The following is a 27,848-nucleotide window of genomic DNA, read 5'->3' on the forward strand; positions in this document are numbered from 1 at the left end:
TGGGGTTTGCAGGCCGGCGGCCTGGGCGGCTCCAGGGGAGGTGGCGGCAAGGGGTGAAGGGAAGGGAGGAGGGGAATTTCTAGGGATTCGATTTGCTAAAAATCAACTCACCTCAATTATCTTCAATCCGGATCTCCACAAAAATAATCTTGGCGAAAATGAATAATAGAGCAAGAAAGAACCTAGAACTCACAAAGAGATCTAGCTTCTCCTACGAACTCACTAAGAGATCGAGGAGGGTTGAACTCACAAAGAGAACATAAGAGGCAAATTTTCATTCAATCTTCATCCCCTAGTACAATGCATGAGGCCTCCTATAAATAGGCCAAAATGAAATAAAACTAAAAGACATAAATGCCCTCTGGGCTACAATATCAAAAGACCATCCATAAGGGTAAAACAGTAAAACTGAAAAATAAAATAAACTAATACATAAAATGACTCAAAATATAAACTCATGATCATGACCATCGATCTCTGGTGTCTCCGATGGTACACATGTCGAAATCACTGACGATGTCCTCATCAGATAGTCTTCATTATATCTTAATGAATGTGCTTAATGTTATTTTGTCTTTGCTATTTTAAGGATCATCGCTTGATGGAGTCAAGCAAGCAGAGCCCTACATGGGGTCCTAGTTGAGTACCCACACTCTGCGCTGGCGAGCCTTGCCCACCCTTGCTTACTTATGGTGACTTTCGGGATGTCATACCCACCCACTTCCACCCACTTTCCATGCTCCTTGAATGCAGTTTGCCACGGATTAATAGCCTTGAGGTTTTTTGCCCTTTTCTCTGACTGCAAACTTTTAAGACACATCAAAATTTATCGTGATCGCGACGTAGTTCAGTGTTGCGCACTGCGTAGTAAGGATTACTGTGATATATTGCATGCATATGGTGATTAGTAATGTAAATTAGTTTGTCCCCTGATATTGAGTATCCACCCATACCACCCACAAGGTCATGGGCGTACTCATACCCAGCCATGCCCATTGGGTATGGGTGGGTATATGGGTGAGTGTGGGTACCCAATGCAGGGCTCTACGAGCAAGCCGCTTTTGAGTTCAAAGTTTGTGGCAACCACGATGAGCAACTGTTATTTATTTATAGGATAAACGTCCTTTCTTAGTTAGGAGAGTTATTCTTGATTCTATTGCTAGATATTTTGTTATTAAGTGGCCAGTTCTGTCATTGTGGATTCTTGTATTGTACGCATTTGCACATAATGAATTAGAAGCTTAATAAATAGAATATTCTTGGTTTATTGATGCATAATCTCTTGTAAATCAAATTGAAATTTTCATACATACTCTTGATTGAATGCAATAAATGTCATATTGTCATATCACATTAGTTTTATTTATTGTGGTACATGTACTTATGTTATAAATCATTTTATTATATAAATTGTAATTGTCTTGTTGAATTACATAACCCCTGTTGATTATTAATGGCTACTTACACTATATATATATATATATCAGTGATTTTTAGGCATTAAAATAATTGCATTGATTGTGATTTTTCACATATATTAATGTCACTAGCATATTAGATTTCTGTTGTAGGAAACATGACATCTGTTTGATGACTCTAGATCGTTACTTCTACCATTTGGTTGTCCATATTACATGACCCATTCCTTTGTCTTTTATGCTTTAAAAAGTATTAGTTACTGAGTTTGATTTATCAAACTCACATGTTGTCCTTTTCAGCAGCTCTTTTAGACTTGTTTGGTGCACCGCCATCTCAGGAGCAGGTTTACTAGTAGTATATATATATTTTTTTATATTTATTATTTTGTAGTAGTTTATTATGTTTATGTTTTCTATGGGTTGGGTAATTTTCTTTTCTGCTTTTGCTATATTTACATTCATGTTGACTTGTTTCAAAACTACTGATATTTGGATGTATTGGTTAATTAAACTTCTAGTAATAGAATAATTTTATTTCACTTCATCTGTTTACTCTGATGCATATATATATCATTTTGTATCTATTATATATGCATGTTCTCTTTGTGAATACAAAACATTTTTTTTATCCCTTAATCGGTCCCGTGTTGTTGGGATGTACCGCCTTCCGGATCCGGGGTGTGACATTTGTGTTGTCTTCCAGTTGAAGGTGAAGTTATGCTATCTTCTTTATTGCCTTTCATCCTCTTGCAAGATAATATTGGAGCCCAGTGGTCCTGATGTGCTTTGGATTGTGTCGTGTTGGTAAGATCCTGAAATTATCTTCCACCTTTTACAAGCTCTACTACTACATTCACTCAGATTAGTTTCTGGGGCTGAGTCCTTCGCTCTGTTTTTGCTGCTACAGTACTAAGCATTTGATTGCTTCTTCTTTTCTAGTTTGTTAAAATTTAAAAGCTTAGTGAGCTCAAATTCTTGCCTTTGATAGAGTCAAAGCTCCGGACCACAACTTCCTACTCTTGGGCTCAACTACAGTTTCCTTCAGCACATTGAACTTTCTTTCTTTACTGCTGTAATTGCTCTGCATCTTTGCTTCATTGCATTTATTTATTTGTTAAATATATCGCGCTTAAGCCCTCAAAATTCTCTAAAAAAAAGGCAATAAATTGCTGAAGAGAATGACAAAAGGGATGAGTTGTGAATCAGATCTAATTGTGCGCAGAGAGTTTTCTTCATCCATCGCTGGTTTTTTGGCTGAAAGCCTGCAACTACCTCAGGCTGTGCATTTTTTCCAGTTCTTTAGGAGAATATACAGCACATCTAATTGCAAAACACTTCTTTAATGTTCCCGAGTATGCTCTTTAAAAAATAATAAAAACATCACCTTCCTGTGCTGAAATTATTCTGTGCGGATACGGACGCCGTCCAGAGTAGAATAAGAATGTGTCACGTCACCTAATTGCTGTGTACCGCGACTGTGTACCGATGTCTACCAGGTGACATGATGCGTTCTAATTCGACTCCGAACAGCATTGATATCCACACAATAATTTCTCCTTCCAATACCAATTAGTCTTTTATGTTCACATTTTAATAACATATGGCACATTAATGATAGATTTTATAGGTTCATCTCTTCTCATAAAGAATAACATGGAATAAATTCTGAATTTGCTGTGTCAGCCCAATCTCATTTGAATTTAGAAGTAGCATTGTTGCTTAAGTAATACTTTTATTCAAATGAGAAATTAAGAATTATAGTATGAGCATTGTAAAATAGGGGTGATTAATATTTATATATTCAAATCATATATTTTAGTTAAAATTGATAAATTATATTATTATGTGCTAGAAAATTTATGAGCGGGAGAGCATATGTTTAATATTTTAATTTTGGACAAAAATTCAATGCCACGTAAAAAAGTTGTGAAAGTAGAAAAGTTTTTTATGTGAAAAATCCAAGAATGAAAAAGATCAAAGGGTTCGGCCTAGTTGTAATAATCCATTATATAATAGAAGATACAATAACCATCCCTCACAATGAAGAAAGATGAGATTATACATAGTTGGATACAATTATCTAATTTTTGTTGTAAAGCTTAACCAAATAGTGGCCCCCAAATGGATAGTTAGAACCCACCAATAGTTGGATGTGAAAATTTTGGCGATATTGGATGAGATCATCGATGGTGATCGTCGACACTGATCACCGTAAATTTTTCTAGAATTTTTAGCTCTCAAAGTTCTTGTATCCCCTTTTATGTAGAGAATTGTGCCCATTTTATAGCATTTTCTAGATATTAACTCAGGTCAATTTGGCCAAAATTTAAAACACTCAATTCTACGATATTAATCTCCTTGATTGTAGATCATTTGTGAAATATTCAACTTCCTTACTGATGTCATAATTGATTAATGCTAGGCTCATTAGATTTATCTCGTTCAGTCGCTTGATATGATTTAATTATATGTGCGCAATATAAAGATTATTTGATCCCTCAATTGATGTTAATAAATTTCAAATATATTTCACATGTTTGACTGAAGCTCATTTGAAATAAGATTATATCATTTGATGTGCGAACAAAATTTATCTCGTTGAAACGTTCAATTGAGCTATAATTTTACAGAACTCAAAAGTTCAGTTGATTCGTGAGTCAATTCTGAAAGTTTCCAATCAAAATATTACTACAAGATTCATGATAATCAAATAAAATTTTGGAGACATCAAATAAATATATTTTTATTACTTAAATATAAAATATTAAAATTTAAAGATATTTTTGAATCTCTCTATACTTTAGTTCATTTATTTATTTATTTAATACCTAGGCAATATTAATGTCGGCAACTCGGCCGCATTCAAGCCAAATGAATGTGTGAAAGGTCGATCACGAGCGTACTTCTGGTCAGTTTCCCCTTTTGTTCTATTCCTGACTGGTCTTCGTTCTCCGTTTTTGTTCTATTGCGTGAATATGCTCAGAGTTTGGAGCAGGAACAGCTACACGGAAGCGTAAATAAAATCGCACGATTACCTTTGGCCTGTTAATTAAATTCGAATTATATATTTTATGATTTAAATCTAGTTATATACTTAAATAAAAGATAAATCTTTCCCAACTAAAGGTGACATTTTTAAGAATATTATCAGAAATTTTTTATTTTTGAAATAATAAAAAATGAGAAGTGTTGCTTCAAGAGCTCATCCTTTATGGAAAAATTAATCCGTGTGGAGACGTTCGAATTATGAGTGTACACATTATTTACACTTTATAAATTTTTTACGCAGGTTGGTTCAAACTATGTACACATTGTTTCTACACAGTGTGTACACTCACAGTCCGAACGGGAAGTTCCCGTCCAAACTTCACACGAAATAATCTCTCTCATTTAAGGGAAAAATTATTTTGTCCGGATTCCAACCCCCAATGAAAATGCGCCATGTCTAGTGCCGAGTTTATACCGAGAGGTACTCAATACTCGGTACCGCTCGGTGCATGAGCGTGAACAGGATAGTTCTCTTGTACAGTGTCCGCACAGAATAATCTTTCCATTTAAGGGGGTTTATTGTTTGCAATTAACTTTAAGATTCGTGCCATGGATTTGGTATGCAATTCAGTCGAGGCATGGAAGGTTTTTGTTTGGCTTATTGGATCAATAATTGATAGGATAAATAAGTCATTAAGATGGCAAAACCAGACAGTCTGCCAGTCTGGTAATTGGAAATCCAATTAAGATACTGTCAAAGTATACTCAAGCATTTTGCAACAATGAACAAAATGAGAATCAAAGTAGCTAAAATCCTGCAAGGAGCTCGTAAGAATATAGACTATAATGCAAACAAAGGGCCTACATAATTATGTTATGGCAGGTAGTATACAAATCAACCGATTTATCTGTATTTGGTTGTTTGGTAAGGAGAAGGGTCACACGGGGTTCATGACTGGGTGCAGCACATTACATTAGAATAATAAAATGTCTTCTGTCAAAACAGAACTCATCAACCATTACCACTCTGGCATAGTAGGCGTGCATGGGCTTAGGAAGACAGACAAATTATTTTGTGCGTAGTCCGGATGGAAAGAATCATTAGGAATATAAGTGCACACACTGTATACATAATGTACATAAAATTTTAATATACACTGTGTACAAATTTGCACACAGTGTGTACACTCACATGTCTGGACGGTTCTTCCAATCCGGACTCCGCACAAAATAATTTTTCCAGAAAGACACTGCAATGCATCTACTAAGGTTGGTGGCGGGCAAGTGGCCCCACTAAGGTGGGTGGCAGGCAAGAAGAGCAAAGGGGATTCATTCCACTTCACTTATCATAGAAAACTAAAATTGAGAGGGAATTAAGAAAGTTTATTTAAGAAAAAATTGCTGATTTGTATTCAAATTTGGGAGGGAATTAAGAAAATTTTATTTAGGGAAGATGAATGATTTGAATTCATATTTAGAATAGAGTTATATAAGATTTATTTAGGGAAAATTGTTTGATTTGAATTCAGAATGGGGAGAGGGCTAGGAAAGATGACTGATTTGAATTTAAATTTGAGAGGAAAGTAAGAAGATTTATATCAGGGTTTGTGCAGAACCGATCTATCTCTCAAATAGTAGATCAACCTATATCTTGATTTGTTATGCCTTTATTAAAGAGAATTAGCCCATAATTTATTTCTTACTGATTTCTACTGTGTTTTTCCTTCAGCATTGATCTTTTTGCTACGAGGAGATCAGATTCCTATCATATATTTGTACATAACAATGGTCTACAGTTCCTTTCAGCATTTGAAAAAAGCTTTAGCAAATTCAGCAAACCATGGAACGAGAAAAATATAAAAGGCCACAAAACTTTAGGAATTCTTTGAGCCCATTCATATTCAGCCGAACTCAAAATGAAACTCAAAAGGTTTCGCAGCTGCTAATTTAAACAAACATCTAATTTCTGGAGGCTTAACTCATTGCATAGCAGTCAATAGTTTCAGGCGCATTGAAGCTGAAAATATCAGAATATAAACTATACAATTACCTATATTTTTAATTTTCAATTTACTTTTACACAATTATCTTGCAATATCAAGTGGAACTTATAATGGCAGTATAAAAGAGGTGGATAATACTTGCACTCATAGAAAATAAGAAACTTTGATAAAACAAAATTCATTGAAGGACCTGCTTCTTGATGTGATTTGTTCCTCAAAGGGCCTCGTCACTTTATGAAATATACAACAAGAATGGCCAGTAAAATAACCAAGAAAGCGAGCAACAGCCTTGACCCTGCATTTTAGCAATCATGAATCCGATGTAAAATAAACACAAGACTTTTACATCATAATTTCTATTTGTAAGAGTTCAATTCACAATTAAGATCATTGTAATCAAACGTTTATGAATCAAAATATATTAAAAAAATAACTGTTTACCGTTGTTTTTTGTATCCTCTATTACCGTCACTCTTGCAGTTGAGTCGAAGGAAGTAGATACCAAAGCCCTGTGCGCAAAAAGAGAAAGGCTTAGTTCTAATTGTGGATATTCATCTATTTGCATCATCTGTGCTCTTTTTTCTTTCAATTCATTTAATGTTTCTATAAAGTAAACCGATTCATTACCTGGAGTCTTGGGAGAACTCTAATGCAGTAACAGGACCAAGGTGTGCTTTTTTAACTGACATCTGGACCTTGAAATCTGAGGAATTAACGATGGCAATGCCACCCTCTACGGTGCCACTGCAAATTCACATATTACGCTTATTAAAGCATTGGCTTATCATTACACTAAGAAGTTACGTCTTAAAGAAAAAAGATTAGTAAAAAGCAATCCTGCAAATATAATTAGACTTAACACTCCAAAGAATTCTTATGAACATAGAAGTTCAATTAAAAGGGAAGTTGTTAGTTCTTATTATACACAGATAATGACAATGATTCTCTCATTATCAAGCCCTAAGAAAAATAATACGATCTTTTAAGATTTCAAAAATAAGTATTCTAGTGTTGCTTGCTTCAAGGAAATCATAATAATAACGATGCTTTGTCTGATCCTTCAAGGAAACATAACTTGAATAAATTGCTGATACGAGCTGAAATGTTTCAGTTAGTATGATGCAATTTTTTTCTTGAAATATTCTCCAAAACGCTGATTATGTCCTCTCTGTCCATGATCATTTATTCAACAAGTATTTCCAAGATAAACAATTAGTCTGGTAAATTCCCGTGAAACTACTTTAGGCCCATTACTATCATCATCCGTAGCTTTATCATTTCTACTAGACGTGGACTACGTGAATTTTTATTTGCCATTAATTCCAGTCAAATTAGCATCAGGTGTATCAAATTTTTCTGCAAATTATTTTTACACAATTAAACGTAGAGGTAACCTAAAAAGATTTGGTTAGAAAATATTAGCAATGTCTTTTTTTTATTAGATTTAAATGAGAATTTGACTCTTAACAAGACACAATGGAGCAAAAAGAGATTCATATAGTCAACCCCCGGGTCGGGTTTCGGGTCGTGTCAAATATTGACACCCTTAAGTTCAACTATGACATAAAATGAGAAAAATCATATAGCAACAAAAACAACAAGCCTTTATCCCACTATGTGGGGTCGGCTACATGAATCCTTTTTCTCCATTGTGTCATGTTAAGAGTCAAATTCTCATCTAAATTTAATAAACAAAAGTCATTTCTAATATTTTCTAATCAAGTCTTTTTAGGTTTATCTCTGTCTTTCTTAACATAAGACAAATATAATACATCTACTTTCCTAACTAGGACATTGAAAGGCTACCGTTTTATGTGACCAAACCATCTAAGGCGACTCTTCCTAATCTTATCTTCCATTGGAGCTACTCCAACCTTTCCCGTATATGCTCATTTCTTATTCTGTCTCTAAGAGTAAAGCCACTCATCCACCTGAGCATCCTCATCTCTGCAACACCTAATTTAATATTTTGCTTCTCTTTTAATGGCCAACATTCTTCACCATAAAACATTGCAGGTCTCACTACCATCTTATAGAATATTCCCTTAAGTTTGAGAGAGACTTTTCTATCACACAACAAGCACGATGCATTCCTCCACTTCAACCATCCAACTTGAATTCTACTAATAAGATCCCCATCAATTTCACCGTCACTCTGAACAATAGACTCAAGATCATACAAAATTCATAGGACATAAATTATTAATCTTTATAATATTCACGACTTTTGATGTAAATAAAAAATATAATCAGATTCAATATTCATGATGGTTCAATAGTCTTCCACTACATAAAGTTTAGAAATTCAAAGCCATAAATTCATGCAATAAGTTGAAAATCATACTCTCATTAAATCTAGATTCTATCACCAAGTAAAATCAATCAAATTTTTAATCCAATAAAATATTTTGAAATGATAAATAAAATTAAGAGGAAAGTGATCAACAAAGATAATATAATCAAATTTCACACTTCTACAAGGATATAACTTCTCCTAAAAACTTTCAACCCTCTAACTTGATGGAGGAGCAAAATCCCATCCAACTGAAATTTTATTAAAAACCAATTGATTTCTATGCAAAATAAAGAATCTAATTTATTTTTAAAAAATCTAAACCCCAACCCGTAAATCAAATCATGCCAAAAAACTCTCATCTTGTAGAAATCCAAATAGCAAAATCTCAATGCAATTCATGATAAAGGAAGCTGCCTGCAAATCTATGATGGGGATCATAACAAAGGTAATCACACTATAATTGATGTAGAAAAATGTAGAGGTCATGAAAGTGGTAGAGGAAGTAATGACGAAAGTGGTAGAAAAACCTGCAACATCAATAAATGTAATAGAGGTGGTGGAGAATAGGTATGCTGGGAAGCATAGTCGAGAGCCAAATGAGTAAAGGTGGTCAACGACGAGGAAGCTCAAATCATTGCTCATAATTTTGCTCAAGGAAATGGCACACATTCATTATGTTGATACAATTTTACGTTCAATAGCAACAAGCACTAGAAAATTCTTGCTAAACATTGATGAGGCTAGGAATCCAAAGTGCATAGCATTTAGATGAATATTGATTCCGAAGCACATCATTCAGTAAAGTTCCACGTATTCCATCTACACTTTTCAGATATTCATTATCAATTTTAAAGGCTCTGGTTTAATTTACGCGCAGTTGATCAAGTAGATGTTTGTGTTCAAGGACGCTAAAATCTTTCAAAACAAACATTTTCAACATCTATTTTCCAAACCAAAACAAGATTTTTTTAAATAGAAAAATGCTCTTCTAAATAGAAATGTAACATTAACCTGAAAATATCAAATGATTAAAAATATATAAATGCTCTTATATTTTTCGTGAGCAACTGAAACCAAATTCACAATAATTTGTATTGGTCTTGAAAAGAAGATATAACATGTAGTACGGTAATAGAAAACATATCTAAAGGTATTGATTAAGCAAGATATTTTAATAAATAGTATCTTAGTTAAATGTTATGATTACAAAAGAGATGTAATGCTAGTGGGAGAAATTTGTTGAACTATATCTTAATACCACCAGCATTTGTCATTCAAGAAGAAACGTTCTAGTGCTGACACATATGAAAGGTTTTAAGATTATGATAACTAATGGAAATCAAGTTTATGAATCATACTAAAAGTTACGAGATGGCAATAGAATATGGAACTAGAAAAAAATACCAGTTAGAGAATTATCATGGCTTAATTTAAACAAATCTATTAAAGAGGCAATTTTTTTTTTATCATGATAATTAATGAAAAGTATAAAGATCAGGGAAAGAATCTTGATAAGATATTATTGATCACGAAAAAGGCAAATGATCAGATATCATGGAGTTTTTTATGGGTATTAAGAAGAAAAGTCATGACATAAATATAATGGAGTAATCTAAGCTATGTATGATGCAGCAATTATAAGCGTTTGAAATAATTCACAAAGTTGATCTTAAAGGAGGATAATGATGATGATAAATTATTTTGTAGAAAATTGAGGAAAATACCATATTTTATGTGATGCCCACAACATACAGGTGACACATAATGAATAAAATGAAAGGATTTAAATGACATAGCAGCTAATGAATAAGATGCAGCTCAGGTTGCATACATTGCAAGGAATTTGCCATCATATGATACACTGAATGCAGAAATTGGGTCATGCCCGATCTTTTTTGAACTGATTCTCTTCCACGAAGAGCTGCTCCAAGAAATGACCTTTCCCACATCATCTGTAATATGGAAATTTAAAGGGATGGATCACGAAAGCCATCAACCACATATTGCCATTCAAGCAAAGTATAGAAGAGTAAGGTGGGTTGCTTTGTCCGTAACAAAAAGAACATTATCAGCATAAAGATTTACCATGCATTGCTATAACATATAGGATATCACTACTCTCAGAAAATCTGCAGAAACAAAACTTTTCACCCTGGAATGAAAGAGATTAGAATATTTATTACATGATATATCGAGAAAATTCAGCTATTCACAAGTTACTGATGGTTGCTAACTTCCTCTACTTGTAGATTTGTTACAGAAGTTGATGATTCCAGATCCCAAACTCTGCAAGGGCCACTGCCTCCTAGAGAAACAAGGAACTTCCCATCGGCACTGTTAAATTTATGATAAAAGAGTGAGGATTTAGGTGTAATAGAATCCAAGCATAATTATTCGATGGATATGAAGAGATGGATATTTTTCGGCTTCAGATTTTCTGAATGAGAATCCAAGTACCTGAAATCCACATACTTAACAGTTGAATGTGCATCGGTTTGGTTAAGGATAATGTCCATGCTAGGCCACTTAAAAACCCTCAAATGGCCATCCTACAAGAAGCACCATTTGACTAAAATAAATTTGATCAATACCACATGCTTTAAAATGCAGAAAGTGAAAAAGAAAACAATTTTTTTTTTCTAAAATCCGTTGAAAAGAAAACATATCCAACAAAAATGCAGACAGAGCGCACAAAAAATGAGTTACTTCTAAGGCGCTTTAATCGCTCAAATAAATTACTACTGAAAATTAAGTAATATGAACTAATGCTAGAAATCAATTATCAATAAATATTATTAAGAGAGAGTGAAATCAAGGTCTGATATGTTTGAAGTATCATGAACCTAATATATAGAAAATAAGAATATAGACAAGAGCATAACTTTCAGAGGTAAGGATGAGTGGTTCAAAAAAAGTGCCTTATGAGTATCATGATTATTATACAATAAGAGGATATCACTGATACATATACTTAAATTTTATTAAATCATAATTAGGCAGGCATTATTGCATGGATTTTTGTGTTGGGTAGCAAAAAATTCATTAATATCTAAATTGAGCATGAAAAAAATAAGAAAGTTAAGATTGCCATGTTGACAAAATTAGTAAGGGTAAATCAAGAACTGTGCTGGGAAATTGGAACACTAAAAGGCGGATCGACGAATTGCAAAGAGACATGCAACACAAGGGAAAAACTAGATCTGGACAAGATTTATTAAAGAAAATATGGAAGGCTTTAGAATCTGAAGCCTGGTTGGAAGCAAGTTTAAAAGGTTTGTTGGTCCTAATGGCAGAAGGACCCCAAATGAAAGATAGGTCAGATTTGAGATCAAATGTTGGAAAATATTGAAGGATAGGAAGCAACGCAAAACAATAAAAAGTAAAAACTCATTCAGGAGATGAGAAGCGAAGATTAGAAAGTTTTTATAGGATGTTTGTATGTTGTAAAATACCTTCCTATATATGGAATAATTTCATAAGTTGTGTAAGTAGAATCTTGCATACATTTAACCCTTATAGATGGAATCAAACAAGAGAAATTTAAATAGATAATTTCTACTTTTCTTCATGATATCAAAGCTTGGTTAGGATTCTTCTATTGTTCCAACATGTTCTCCAAATCCAGGTTCCACTCTCCTCTCAACTTTATATTTTCTTTTTTCTCATATTTGAAATAATTGAATCCTTCTAGAGAATTAGCCATCATGAATTCAAAGAACCAAGACAACAAACATAATAAAGGCTCCAAAACCTTCGTGTGTCTTATCGAACAGATGAAGGAAATTACCTAAATTTGTCTAGTCGTTAAGAATTTCATTAAAGAGAAGTGAAGCTTAACCACCTAGGAATCTCATTAAGGCCAGAGGAACCAAAATTTAAGACCTGGGAGGAAGAAAACTACATGATTATGTCATGTTTGTGGTAGTCCATAATACCATAAATAAGTGGATCAAATACATATCTAACATCAAGTGCGTAAATTTGGGAAATCATAAAACAAATTTATTCAAAGATTAGAAATGATGCTCTCTTCTATGAAATCAAAACAAAACTATCAATAATAATAAAAAAAAGATAATCATTCTGCCAGAAAGTATTATAATATAATGAGTTATTTTGTTAAGAGTTATACTACTACCAAGGTATAAAAATGAAATGAAATGAAGATGATATAACACTAAAAGATGAATGATTATTTAGTTTCTTGCATTAAAATACTTAGAAAATAAACATTTCCTTCCCTCAAGGAAGCCTCATCCTTAGAATACAGGAATGTTGGAAGCACAAAGCTCAGAATACTGAGGGCCATGGTGAATACAGAAGAGAAGATGCATGGAGGATTAATTTCCACAAAACTTATTAAGAATGAGGACAAAAAACCTCATCACAAAGAAACTCAATGGTGTATTTACCGCAAAAAGAAGCAACATATAAAAGAAAATGGATGGAAACTCCATAAACCCAAAAATAGAAGTGAAGGATCAAAAGGAAACGAACAGGCTCATTTTACGGAGTAAGGAGGACTTAATTTAGAAGAAATCAATAGGTGGAGGGATTTCCTTAATTTTCTTGAGATGTAAATGGATCATGCTCTCTAGCTCAATATGATAAAGTTTATAAGTCTTATACTATGAGAGTCTCAAAATCATTTTCTAAAATCTAGGTTATAGACTCAAATGTCATCAACCACAAGAACAATTGTGTAGATTTTTCTAAAACCTACCAAACATCTACTACAACAACATCAACATCAAGATTTTATCCTAAAACAACAACAACATGTCTACCAAACATCTACCAACAAAAAAATTTAAGGTTGCCAATAACTCTCTTACAAGTTACAATAATTGCAAGACATGTGACAATATCCCTTTCTCCCTCTCTTATCCTCAAAAATATCTTACATGCTCCTAGCATTATTTCGAATCTATTATTGCATCAGAATTAATCAAAAACAAAAATTGTTCAATAACCTCCATTGTTGATCGACATTTTTCAAGAATAAACTATTGAGAAGATGATTGGACAAGCTAGATCAAATGATGTATGTTACTTATTCTATAGAAAGAATAGTATTTGGAATCATCATTATCATTAGGTCATCCTTCTTTTCAAATCTTAAAAAGAATGTTTCCTAATTATTTCCAAATATTAATTTTGAAAGTGTTCATTGTGAAACCAATGAATTTATTAAACATCAAAGGTTGGCCTTGAAGCAATTCATCATCATCATCATCATCATTGTCCTCATCATCGTGAAGTCTAGTATTTTTGTACCACATATAGTTGTATTTTGGCCTTATATGTATTAGGTGTTGTTGGGCTTTTATATCATGTTCTTATATTAGATATTTTTTTTATATCATGGCCCATGAAAAGTGTTTATGTTATTAGGATGAGGGTAGGTATGATAATGGTACTAGGTATGGTAATGGTGATAGGCATATAAATAATGGTGATAGGTTTGAATTTGTAAATTTGTGTATTTTAGTACCTCTCTCATTTTTTAAATAGGGGAGCTCTTGCAATGCTAAGCATTTGATTTTTCAGCTTTATGAGTTATTTTATTATTCTTTGTGCTTCTACTCCACAATAAAAGACTACTTGAGTCTGTGAGTTCACAGAACTTTAAGAATGATTTCAAAGGTTGTGAGAATGGACCGTCTGTAGAGGTTGACTTCAACTTATCGCAATTTCACCATCGGTTAATTTAAATTCATTACAAGTTAGATCATTCATATCTTTCATTTCTTCTCTACTTTTGTAAAAATTAGACATCTAATGTGGTTAACATAATAAGAGCTTAAATCACCTTTCCCTCACCAAGTTTTTATTATTCACTAGTAAATATTTTGATAATTATCAATGTAATCATTCAATTACATTCATCTCATATTAAATTTCATTTGTTCAATGTCATATTTGGTATCAGAGAAAGTATGTTTCTTAGGAATATCTTATGTGTTAAATTATATTTTCTACATTACATTACATAAATAGGTTTATTAAAATTAGCTTATTATTTCATTATCAAAATTAATTGAAAACTTCATTAGGCCATTTAATCATTCATATAATTGTATTTTTCAATCTCATTGCAATTGCATATCCTCCACAAAGAAAAAATCACTTTCAACTAAAACTCTACACTTTCTATTTTCTATATAGCTCTCAATACAATGGCCATATCTTTGTTCTTTCAAATTTTAGTTGTAATAATCCCGATGCTGAACAATAGATCCAAGATATCTAAAACGTGTACTCTTATTAATGACTTGAACGCCCAAACTCACAATCCCCTCACTAGATCTATTACAACTAAAATTAACTCCATAGCACTTCTCTTGGAACTTTATCATATGCTTTTTCTAAATCAATAAATATCATATGTAGATCCTCCTTATTTTCTCTATATTTCTCCATGAAACCTCTTAATAAATGTATGGCTTCCATAGTCGACCTACCCGGCATGAATCCAAATTGATTTTGAGAAACATTAGTATCACGCCGCAACCTATGCTCCATAACTCGGTTCCATAGTTTTAAAGTATGACACATTAACTTAATTCCTCTATAATTTGCACAATCTTGTGCATCACCTTCATTCTTAAAAATATGAATTAACACACTCATTCTCTATTTATCTGACATCTTTTTAGTCTTTAAAACAGTATTAAAAAGTTTAATAAGCCAAGAAATTCCTTCATCTCCTAAGCATTTCCACGCCTCTATTGGAATATCATCAGGTCCAACAACTTTTTCACCCTTCATTTTTTTTAAAGCCTCTCTAACTTCGGTTTTACTAATACGCCGATAAAAACAGAAATCTTTATTTTCATTTAGGATGCGGGTGCTAAGATCCCTACAGTCAATCCTATTTTCACAATCTTCATTAAAAAGTTTAGCAAAATATCTCATTCACCTTTGTTGAATATCATCTTCTAAGAAAAATATTTTTTGATATTCATCCTTAATACACTTCACATAACCGAAATCTTTACTACTCATATCTCTTTGTTTGGCTAACTTATACATATATCTTTCTCGCTCCTTAGTATCTAATATATTAAATAAATCACTAAAAGCTAAGGACTTTGCATTGCATATTGCTTTCTTAGATTCATTACGAGCCTCTTTATATCTTTCCCAATTATCAAAATTTTTAAAATTAAACTAATTTTTATAACAAATCTTCTTAGTTTTAATATTTTCTTGCACATTTGGATTTTACCACCAACTATTTTTATTATTATGAGCTTTTTCTTTTGACACTCCAAGCACATCTTTTGCAATATTCTTAATATCACTAGGCACTTTTTCCCACATAACATTAGCATCCTCAAGCACAGCTAAAATCTTAAGATCTAAATCTTACTCTCAAAAATATTTTTGTTAATGTTCTTTAAATGCCTCCATCTAATCCTAGAATATTGTTTTATTTTATTTTTTATTTTGTCCCTTTATCTTAAAGTCTAAAATTAATAATCGATGTTGAGTACATAAATTTTTACTCGGAATAATTTTACAATCTTTGCAATCTAAACAATCAAATTTTCTTATAAGAAAATAGTCAATCTAAGCTGTACTATATCCATTTTTATAAGTGATGAGATGCTCATTCATTTTTTTAAATAAGGTATTAGAAATTAAAAAATCATAAGCTAAACAAAAATCTAATATAGTCATGCCACCTTCAATTGTCGTTCGAAACCCATGGCCACCATGAATGTTTTTAAAATCATCTACCTCTCTACCAACATGTCCATTTAAATCTCCTCCAATAAAAACTCTTTTTTCAAGAGGTATCTTTTGTATTAATTGTTCTAAGTCATTCCAAAAATTTAATTTAGAACTCATATCCAAACCTATTTGATGAGCATAAGCCCTTATAATATTAACAATCTTAGCACGCCTAATTCATTTTCAAAAGTTATTAATTATTTAAAGAATATGAAACAAAGGCAAGAAGTCATATTTGAATAAAGGTTAATGAAAGACCCTCAGATCCTTCATCAAGATTAACAAGTTTGAAAGATAAATCAACAATGAAAGTTGATTATCTAGATCAAAGACAGAAAGTCAAAAGGGTTTTTGGTCTTCATAAACCATGAGAACCGAAAAGAGTTAGCTAGTAGATCAAGAAGATGCCAATAAAAAAAATTATAATGGCATGGCAGCATGCCAATAAACAGAGAGAACAACATGAAAACAACAGAATGTCAGAATAAATCTAGCGACAAAAAATAGTAGCACAATCGAAGGAGTGAATCTACATAAGAGTTTGCTCTAATTAATACAATGATAAAAGAAAATATCAATAGTGAAACAAAGTGTGGAGGATAGGGAATCAAATCTTCTTGCTATTTAATCTTACATAGCATTATTTATACAAGGAGGGAACCATATTAAAAAAAAAAAGAGAATATTCATAATCAAAGGAAAAGAAAGAAAAATAATCATACACTGATATAAATTATTGCTTTTGTCGAGCGAATGAAGAAAATTTTTATACATAAAACATCATATTTCAATTTTTATACATAAAACATCATATTTCACACATGCATGAATTCCACAAATGATAATCTAGATCCCTAGGATTACACATGTGGATCCCTTAAATTGTTGCCTTGGATTACCACCATGGATAATTGGATTGTCGTCGGTTTCAATAATTCTCAATTACAATATGATTAAATTATAATATTTTTACATCAAAAATGAACATTAACTATGTATATTTTATTATTTTTGCATAGGTTATGAAGATATTTTCAAAGGATATTCAAAGTGGGGAGCTATGTTGTATGTTTTTCACAAATGGCATAATTTAATCGGTTATGCATCTATTGAAGTACGTGAAGAATTGGAACAATCAATAATTGTTTAAAAGATAAAAGACTTAAATATTAGCATAATAAAAATTGAACATATGATATGCAATTTTAATGAAGGCAATACTTATCAATATTAGTCAATATTCTAGAAGAAAACTGATATATATGAGTGATAGGCTTAATATATACATTAAATATAAAATTATATAGTTAAAATAGAGAAGTGCATTATGAGTGTTCAACAAGAGAATATCATGAAAACTTAAAAGTAAACTCTGTAAAATAAATTTGAATAAAATAGATTGTGTGCCCAATAAACAAATTGAATGATGGCTTTAATTTTTGTAGCTCAATTGCTTCTCCTCTAATAGGAGTTTAGTTTTCATGCTTTTTTTCTTAAATTTTATGCATGTAATATTTCTATTCTATGAGAGTCATGTGTATTGATGATATACGTTCTTTAGGTTCCTTGGGTTCATTATATTGTTCTCTTTATAGCATCATGTGGCTCTATATTGTTCTCCAATTCACTGTTGGATTCTCAGTGGCATCCCTGCTTATAGTTACTTTAGCGTGGATTGCGCTAGATGTTGGACATATTATTAATGTTCTCTAGTTCATTAGATTTTCTTGACACCTTGTGGCCTCCTGCCTCCATGATTTTTACTTCGGCAATGAATAGTAAAGGTAAACATGCAAGTTTTCCAGTAGATGTCTTCCTTCCATTATAGTACCTTCTACTGCGAGATTTAAGCAGCCTTTACAGGTTCAGGGAGCTTTGTAGGAAAGTTCATCGACGACAATCTAAATTTCTAGAATGGTGGCTTTAGTTCTAGATGCAAGCAATAAGATACGCAAAAGTTGGTGGCCTTTTGATTCCACCTCTGTTGCCAAAAATTGGATTTTATATCCATGATTTTAAAAAAAAAATCTCATTGTAAGATTAATAATATAAAGGTGTATTTGACATGTACATATACAATTAAGTTATTTTTGAATAAAATTTTAGTTAGACTTATTACTCCTTCTATTTTTGAAAGTCTACTTCTTAATTAAATGAGGGACATAAAGATTCTAGCAAAGTCTGTCTCCTAATGCAAGAGAATTGATTTGATGACTTTCCTTTTACTTTATTTAACATCCTAAAACAAGGTATTAATTTGAATGCATGATTAAGTTTATTCAAATTTAATGCAAGTAGAGTTTCCATAAAAGTGTGATTTTCAATTAGTTGCATGGCTTTATAAATTTTTAAGCATCATTTCTAGTTGAAAGGCAACTAAATTATCATCAAGATTGATTTTGTCATATTTTGTTCGTTTTCATTGAATGTAACGTATCATTTTTAAATTATGGGTTTGTGTGATGGATGATTTCATGAATATCATGGCAGACCTGCATTATAAATCATGGGTCATAAGATGACCTACATCATTATGTTCTATGGTTATCAGAGTTTAATAATAATAAGTTATTGATAACCTAGCTAAGTGTTATATGTTAAGATTGATGCATGATAAAATTAGGAAGATTAGATTGAAGAATAGTTATATTAGATGAACAATGGTAGTGGCAACTATAGAACAAACAATGATAATTTATAAAACTAACATCAAATAATTTGGATAACGATAAAGATCCATAAATAAGTTACAATGCTAACATTGCAAGTCATTGCTGACAATATATATATATATAACCAACACAGGAACTTAAGCTAAAATACAGGTTAGTCCATCTTGAAGGATAAACTTAAAAAAAAAAAAAAAAAAAACCCCAACATTGATTAGCACTTAACACTTGAGGAATGTTGCAATATTAGAAGATTTAAATCATAATAGTTCCTTATTTTTTTTATAAATTTTCTCTGACTATGCATGATATAATAATTATTGTTTAAATAATATACCTCACCACCAGCTGCCAGTGCAGTACCATCAGAACTAAAGGCTAGCGCTAACTGCAACCCAACATCTTCTAGCTGCTGTAATATATATCCAGAGGATTTAATTGCTAGCTTTCTCGGCTCCATGCTATTGGGGATGTCCCACTCAAAGCACCTATAAGATACCACAAAATAGAAAAAAAATTATACAATATAATCAAATTTAAGGAGTAAAATGAGAATGCAAAATATCAAACTCTACAACAACATCATTGTCTTTATTCCAACCATTTGAAGGTAGTTATATAAATCCTCCAAGAAGTCACAATGAGTGTTACATAAGAGTTTAACTCTATTTTGAGCATATTTTTCTTTTCAAAGGTTTATAACCATACCACCATTGCCCCATCCATTTTCCTTTCTATTCATTTGGGTCACTTTACATCAACCAACCCCAACAACAACAACATCAAGCCTTTATACGACTATGCTGGGTATGTTGTATGAATCCTTTTTCTCCATTGTGTCAAGTTAAGAGCCAATTTCTCATTTAAATCTAATAAAGAAAGGTCGTTTCTAATATTTTATAATCAAGTCTTTTTAGGTCTAACTTTACATTTCTTAACATAAGCTAAATCTAATACATCTACTCTCCTAACCAGGTCATCGGAAGGCCGCCGTTTTATGTGACCAAACCATCTAAGGCAAACCTCTCTAATATTATCTTTCACTAGAGCTACTCCAACATTTTCACATATATGCTCGTTTCGTATCATGCCTCTAAGAGTAAAGCCACTCATCCACTTGAGCATTCTCATACCTGCTATATTTAACTTAATATTATGCTTCTCTTTTAATGGCCAACATTTTGCACCATAAAGCATTGTGATACGCCTTGGAAGAAAAACAACAAACAACAAATAGAAAAACTGCAGTAAAATCAAAACGGTGGCTGATATTTTATTAAAATTTCAATAAAAAACAACAAGATACATGTGATCTACAATTCGAGGGGTAGAACGGCTCTCTCAAACAACCTAGAGGTCACTAGGAAGCCTTCAAGAAAAACTACAGTAGAAAATCCAACATAAAACATGTCCCTAAACCCTAGACGACAACTCCTTAAATAGCCGTAGCATAAAAGAACGTAATTGAAAACTTCATAATTAAAACTTCCCTAAATAAAATCTTTCCTAACATATAATAACACAATTAAGAATATTTCCTAAAAAATAAAAACCTTCCTGAACACAATTAGGAAACTTTCCTTACATATATCTCTCTATCCTATTTAAATTCAAACCCCACATTAATTCCTTTCTCACTCATTTTACTTACATGTGGAATTATAGGTTTGTTGGGCCCCACAAGGGGGCCGAAACCCCTGATGTTTCTTCCACCCAGTTCTATTGCTTCGGCTCTTGCTGGACAAGCTCGCAAAGCCCTCTCCCTCCCGTATCACAATGTAGGTCTCACCACCATCTCATAGAATTTTCCCTTGACTTTAAGGGGGGACTTTTCTATCACACAACAAGCCCGATGCATTCCTCTACTTCAATCATCCAACTTGAATTATGTTAATAATATCCCCATTTATTTCACCATCACTATGATCAATAGACCCAAGATATCTAAAGCATGTAATCTTATTAATAACTTGATCGCCCAAAGTCACAATCCTCCACTAGATCGATTACTACTAAAATTACACTTCATATATTCGGTTTGAGATCTACTCAAACGAAAGCCTTTAGACTCTATGGTTGGCCTCCATAATTCAAGTTTACCTTCAACTCCCTCTCTAGTTTTATCAACAAGAAGAATATCATCAATAAAAAAGTATACACCATGGTACAACCTCTTGCAAATGTCCAGTGAGAACATCCACGGCTAAAGCAAAAAGATATGGGATAAAGGCTGATCCTTGATGTAATCCAACTAAAATAGGAAAATACTTGGTCAAATCACCTTGTGTTTGAACACAAGTAACAACTCCTACATACATATCCTTAATGACTTGAATATAAGCATTATTAATCCCTTTCTTTTCTAAAACTCTCCATAGCACTTCCCTTGGAACTTTATAATTATGTAGTTCACTCTTAATGAAACAATTGAAATTCATCATTGACATCAACCTTACCCAAACAACATGGGGTCCACTATATGTATTCTAATTCACCATTCATTATTATTCAGTGTCACATTAACTCTATATTGTAGAAAGATTTATTCACAATTCTATCCATGTTACTTTGATCTATACTTTTTTCTTCCTAATCCTTCTACAATAAATGTACTCATCTTATCTATGCATCTTTTGCTCTATGTTGTATAAACCACCAAAGTTTATTTCTCACTAGTTTATCTTCAATTATTCCCAATAACTTTCTAATATGATAAATGCTCAACATATCCTTCTTAGTTTTAATGCATATCAATGTTAACATCCTCATTTCCAGTGCATTGAATATGGTTACTAGTGACTTCTTTATCTACCTACATTTGGATCCATATAGCATAGTCATTTTACTTGCAGTTTTACAAAATAAGCCTTAAAATTTTCCATAATATTCTCTTACCGCATAATACTCCTAAGCATTTCTTGTTTTTTACCATAAAATTTTAAATCCAAAATTCAATTTTCATTTATATGCCCAAGCTTTTGTACAAAAGATTCAAGATACTTAAAAACATATCACATTTATGCATCCCTTAATGTTCCAACTATATTATCCAATCATTATTAATTCTGCTCCTACTAAAATTGAATATCATATGTTTGATATTTGTTCTGCTAACACTAAACCTCTCTCTATATCTCTCCCTCTCTTTCTCTCTATTCTACAAGTACTAAGCCCTTGATCTTCTCAATTTTTCTCTATTGGTTAGAATTTTCACCTATTTCAACTGAGATCTCATCTATCATAACAAGTTAACAATAAATAGCATGTAACTATCATTTTAAATATCCTTCGTACATTTCCAACATTAATACAGAAGGATACAAACTTAATATTAGTCAAAGATATAATTCTATTGTGACTGGAAGCTCTTTAGAGTTGTTTTTTGCAAGTAAAAGAAAATTGGATGTATTTTAAATATAATGTTAATATAAATGCACTGATTTTTAAATTCAAGGGTTTTTTTTTTTGTATTTGGTTGGAATAATAAAACTTAGAATAAAAAATAAGAAAAAAAATGTAACCAAGCATCACGATAGGAGAATGACGAGAGGTCATTGGGGCGGCATCGACAGGATCAATGACTTACTTGATGGGAGTTTGACAGGAGCTCACTGAGGTGACATCAATGGGAACGGTGGCTTGCTCGATGGGAGTTTTCTAAGGCAATGTCGATGGGATCGGTGGCTCACTGGAGTGGCATCGATGAAACCTAAGGCATGCACAATTTAGGCAAGGGAAGAGATCTCAACAGAGGTACAAAGAGGTCACAACCCTTGATCAATGGAGATGCTATAGTGCTGAGAAGACATCAATGTGAAACGATGTCGGAGCAGTGCAAGAACTACATGACGCGATGGTAGGAAGTTGAAGAAGGCTAGAGGAGGTACAGGAATGAGTGATTCATGCTATGGGAGGTAGAACATGATGGTGTATTCCGAATTCGCCTGATTTAGGCAAAATCAGAATACACATTGATAGCCTAACAAAATTTATTCCAAATTTGTTAAATTCGGGTGAATTCCGAAAACACATTAATAGCCTAGTGAGTGTATTTCAAGTTCTTCAAAATTTTACTTTGTATTTATTTCACTTCAAACAAAACACCAATAATTATAATCCCATGCATTCATTTTACTTTATAATCAAACTATTTCAAAATAATAACAATTTTAATCACTCCATAATTATTTATAATGCTAGGAAAAACTCCAACATATATCTCTTTAATACCATCAAAATATCATTAGCATACATCTTTTCTCCTTAATGCACACCAAATAAAATATCATATGTTTTCTCAAGATAAATAATACTAATATGAATAGTTTTTCTTTGGTCTATAAATTGTTCCACTATTTACTTTGGTACAAAAATTACTTTCATAGAAGATCTTTTTAGCATAAAATAAAATTGATTCTCCAATACCGATACATTTTTTCTAAGCCTATGTTCCATTAAACTCTTCTATAACTTCGTTGCATAACACAGTTTGATTCTCCAATAGCTAGCACCTAAAAATCCTCATAATTCTCAAATAGTACCACTAAAATGTTTATTTGATTCTTTGTACATGCAAGATTTATTTTAAACTTTGCTAAAGCTCATATGGTAACCTTCATAATGCCAATAGTTATCTTATCCCACATCAAATTTGATTCAACTGTAGGATTCCAATTCACCTCTTCAAACAAATTGTATTGGAACACCATAATTTGCGAAAAATAGAATCCACCCGGCCACTAAAATTAACAGGAACACTAGACTAAGAATCACACAGCTCTAGAGGTAAAATAAAGCTAATACCAGGTCTCAATTCAAACTTGAAATGGAACTATGAACATCTTATATTCTTGTAAGAAACTAAGAAGAATTTATTTGATGATTTGGTCACTTGGTAAAGCTCTCTTAGCTATCAGAATAACCAAAATAATATGAGAAGAAGAAAAAAGAAGGAAAACTAAGCCAATCTGTAATAAACAAACCAGATAGCAAAAATTATCAAGCTTAAAAACTGTCTACAGAGGAATGTGAAAAACTTGCCGCTTAACATTTTTATTTCATTGTTAGTGTTCTTGAAAGATTCAAAAACTTGAAGCCTATAGCATTATATGGTTAATAACAACAAACCCCAACTCACCTTAAAACATAACCGGTGCCTTATAAAAAAGTATTCGTTCCATTTATTTAAAAAAGACCAACATATTCTTACTTGTTTATGCTGAGTATGCTGTAGTAATACGAAACGTTTCAAGTGGACAATTGTCCAAAATTAATAAAAATTTATCAAGATCAACAACTCAAAGAGCGACCTGCAACTCTTGAGAAACGAGCAAATGAAGCCATCACCTCCAGGATGCATCGTCATCCTGTACGGCAACTCCCCTCCCGTCCCAACCCTGTGCACCTGAAATCATTTGTCCACAAAGGGAAAGCATTACAAGTACAAAAGATAAAAACTCAAGGGTTCTATAAAATCTCAGACCCTATTATGCGTCTTAAAAGATAATCAATCAAGGATTCGTGTTCAGGTATGACATGATTTACCGGATAATCAGAGAGGGATCGAGATTCAAAATCGAAGAGGGTGAGAAGAATAGCGTTGGGGACGCCGCTGTGCCCCTCGCCCCCGCCTCCACCGAGCGCAAGCAATAGCTTGTTGCCATGAGCCGGAGAAAGGGCGGAATTTGCTACAACGTCAGCCGCTCCATCGCCTTCCGTGGTCACAGGGGTGTTTCCTTCATCCTCCATTTTTTCTAACGCCTCTTCGGCAGTGGCGACGGCATCCGGTGAGGAGGAGATCCGGTCGAGGGGAACCCACGTGGCACAGTATAGCGGCAGGCCGTAGGTCTTGGAACAAGGCGGTACTTCTCGCCTGCCCTTCGCCATTATCTTCTTTCTCTGCTCGTGCTCTTAATCTGAACAAGATCCGATCAGGCGTTCACCTCCGAGCTTAGCAAGAAGGGTTTGATTCTGCTAGAACTCATCAACATGTCCGACATTCGCTTTGCCTTCATGCGAACGAAAGTTCACCTTGACCGTAAATCACGAATTAGTCGCTGTGTTCATCACTCGTAGAAAAGTTTTCAGATCCCTACCGTCCTAAAGGGGAAAATGACCGGACGTAGAGATATTAATAAACTATTATTTTAATTTAAGCGTGTGAAAAGCCTAGAAAAAATACAGATAAAACGCAGATAAAATACAGGTAAAGAAAGAGCAGTCAAAGCACAGTAAAAATATACAATCAAAGCGCAGGCGGCGTAACAAGTTTTAATTGGATGTTCGGACCTATCTTTAGGTCCGGTCACCGAACCTAATAATTTCCCGTCCGAATGAGATCAAATAACTGCAGAATTGCTTATTGCTAAGTAATTTCATACATATTGGATTCTATCCTTATTAAGCCTTCATAAAATTTACATGAAAAATATGAATGTCAAGATGATAACTAAATCAATTTGTTTTAATTTTAATTTTAATAAATTTATAGTTTAATTAAATATCTCAATAAGACAAACTCATTAATATTACAAATGGTCTAATTTGAATCCAATTTAACCTAAATCAAGCACTAGAAGTCTATTTGTAAACTTCTTATCATTAATTGGAGGCTAATAATTCTCTAAATCTTATGCTTATAGCTAAATAGAGTAGCTCGGTGAGACGAATAAGATGAGTCCAATATCATTTGACTCACATACTAAGATATGAAAAAGTTAGATAAAAGATCTATGATCAAAGAAATCAATATGAATCTTTCATATGGATCGTTTTGGATTCTAATGAGAGCTAAATATTATATTATATTTTCTGGCTATCAATAAATACCAACAACCACCATTAGCAATTGCTAATGCTATTGCCCTACTTCATATGACTATTATTTCTTTATTATTAACCATTTACTTTGTTGTTATGACTTAATTGTCTTATGAACACCGAATTTTTATAATCCCTACAATAGAAATCATGCATTTATTCTTAAATGTGTATAATCTTATCTTATTCAATTTAGAGAAAGAAATTATTCTTTTATCTTTCATTATTTAGTGGGCTCAAAAATTCATAATATATTATCATAAAATCACAATTTATCGAAAAAACAAGAGCAATATTGTCATTTTTATCATAGTCATGGACACACTATTGAGGCATGCAATAACTGAAAATGAAAATTGAGATATTAATCCAAGAGGGTTGCCTTCGCTATTGTATTTAGAATTGAATTACCTATACGAGATATAATCTTAGTGCCTCACTGAGGGGGAAAAAATCAACAAAGGCATCATCAAATCAACCAACAAATGGTCGGGGAAATTGAGACTATAGCTAGAGGTCCCTTACTGCATCCTCAAGTTCTATTTATCACCCTAGAGCCAATGACCAAGAAATCTTACATTGACTGTTTATAACATTAGATGGTTTTGATTTAAAGTCTGCATCAAGATCCACTTATCATCAATGCTAGGATTGGGGATCCCAATTATAATGTTAAGTGAATCTTAATTGATAATGGAACCTCTATTGATATATGCTACTTCATATTCTTTATCTTGGGCCTAAAAAGAGAGAAGATCCAACCAAGTACTGGATCACTATATATATTTGATAATCGGCCAGTAATGGTAAAGGCTATAACCCCTCTTACTATCAACTTTTGGGAATTTTCTTGATAAGCTGCTCATTTGATTCAATTTATTGTATTGAAATCAAAATCAACTTATAATACTATCCTAGGAAGGCCCCTACAATAAATTTTTGATATTATCGCTTATGTGTCATACTTAATAAAAATATTTTCAACTCCTAGAGGGGTTGATGAAGTATGACAAAAATAATAAGCACTGCAGATATGTTATCTCAGGTAAGCTCAACAGTGATCCCCATAGAGACCTTGAGCATTAAAAATTTTAATCTTTGAGATGAAGATATGCTACAAAGAGCATCTCCTGTAGAGGAAATAGTTCACATTCCACTACCAAATGAGCACGCTACACATACGATACAAGTAGGTTCTTTACTTTATGAAGAGTAAATATTCAAATGTATAGAGTTTTCACATTAAAACCAAAAATGCTTTTTCTTGTAGACTGATATATATGTTGGGTATTGATCTTGAAGTAGTTATATACTCTCTCCAAAAAGATCTGACATTCAAATCCATACTAACTCTTTTGTAAGCTAGCAAATATGAAGTTGATAAACTTTAAGATGTTGGGGTCATCTAAGAAGTTTATCATATGACCTAGCTAGCAAAAGTTATTATGGTCAAAAGCTTGTGTAAAGAATAGTTTTTCTCTTCCTCATATAAACAAACTTGTTGACATCACTACTGGACTTTACGTGGATGCCTATTAAATATATAATCAAATAAAAATGAATCATTTCGATGAAGAAGCAACTTATTTTTAGATGGATAAAGGATTATAGTGATATTGTGTCAGGGCTTCAAGAAGGCTAGTACTACTTACCAACATCTTATGAACAAAGTCTTCAAAGATCTTATTGGTCGTGTTATGAAAGTTTATGTTGATAATATATTGGTCAAAAAGTTTTGAGAAGGCACATCATCTTTTAGACCCTGAACAATATTTTTAAATCCTTTGATATTATAATATACGCTATAATACCACTAAATATTCTTTTGAAGTTACATCAAAAAAATTTCTAGGATTCTTGGTCATTCATAGGAAAATTGAAGCACTTAGAAAAGAACGAAGCCATACAAAATACC

At 32.5% G+C, this 27,848-nt stretch overlaps 1 protein-coding gene across 1 annotated transcript; it reads right to left on the reverse strand.

Moving 5' to 3' along the window:
• Positions 1 to 6,337: 6,337 nt before the first annotated feature.
• Positions 6,338 to 25,213, reverse strand: LOC110093008 (SEC12-like protein 2). Its single transcript, XM_020817745.2, has 10 exons — positions 24,659 to 25,213; positions 24,424 to 24,518; positions 19,452 to 19,602; positions 11,163 to 11,254; positions 10,940 to 11,039; positions 10,791 to 10,857; positions 10,537 to 10,657; positions 7,037 to 7,153; positions 6,851 to 6,918; positions 6,338 to 6,704 (listed from the first exon to the last, which is right to left on the reverse strand). The coding sequence occupies exons 1-10, from the start codon at positions 24,998 to 25,000 to the stop codon at positions 6,637 to 6,639; spliced, it is 1,221 nt and encodes a 406-aa protein (XP_020673404.1). The 5' UTR covers positions 25,001 to 25,213; the 3' UTR covers positions 6,338 to 6,636.
• Positions 25,214 to 27,848: the final 2,635 nt, after the last annotated feature.

Source organism: Dendrobium catenatum, unplaced genomic scaffold (genome assembly GCF_001605985.2).
Source record: "Dendrobium catenatum unplaced genomic scaffold, ASM160598v2 fragScaff_scaffold_53, whole genome shotgun sequence".
NCBI classification, from domain to species: domain Eukaryota; kingdom Viridiplantae; phylum Streptophyta; class Magnoliopsida; order Asparagales; family Orchidaceae; genus Dendrobium; species Dendrobium catenatum.

Bases quoted from the DNA above. Each gene is read 5' to 3' on its own strand.
- LOC110093008 (XM_020817745.2), bottom strand. From the start codon at position 25,000: ATGGCGAAGGGCAGGCGAGAAGTACCGCCTTGTTCCAAGACCTACGGC. The intron at 24,519-24,658 runs GTAAATCATGTC...AAATGATTTCAG, and splicing joins GATCCCTCTCTGATTATCCG to GTGCACAGGGTTGGGACGGG. The intron at 6,705-6,850 runs GTAAACAGTTAT...GCTAAAATGCAG, and splicing joins AGAGGATACAAAAAACAACG to GGTCAAGGCTGTTGCTCGCT.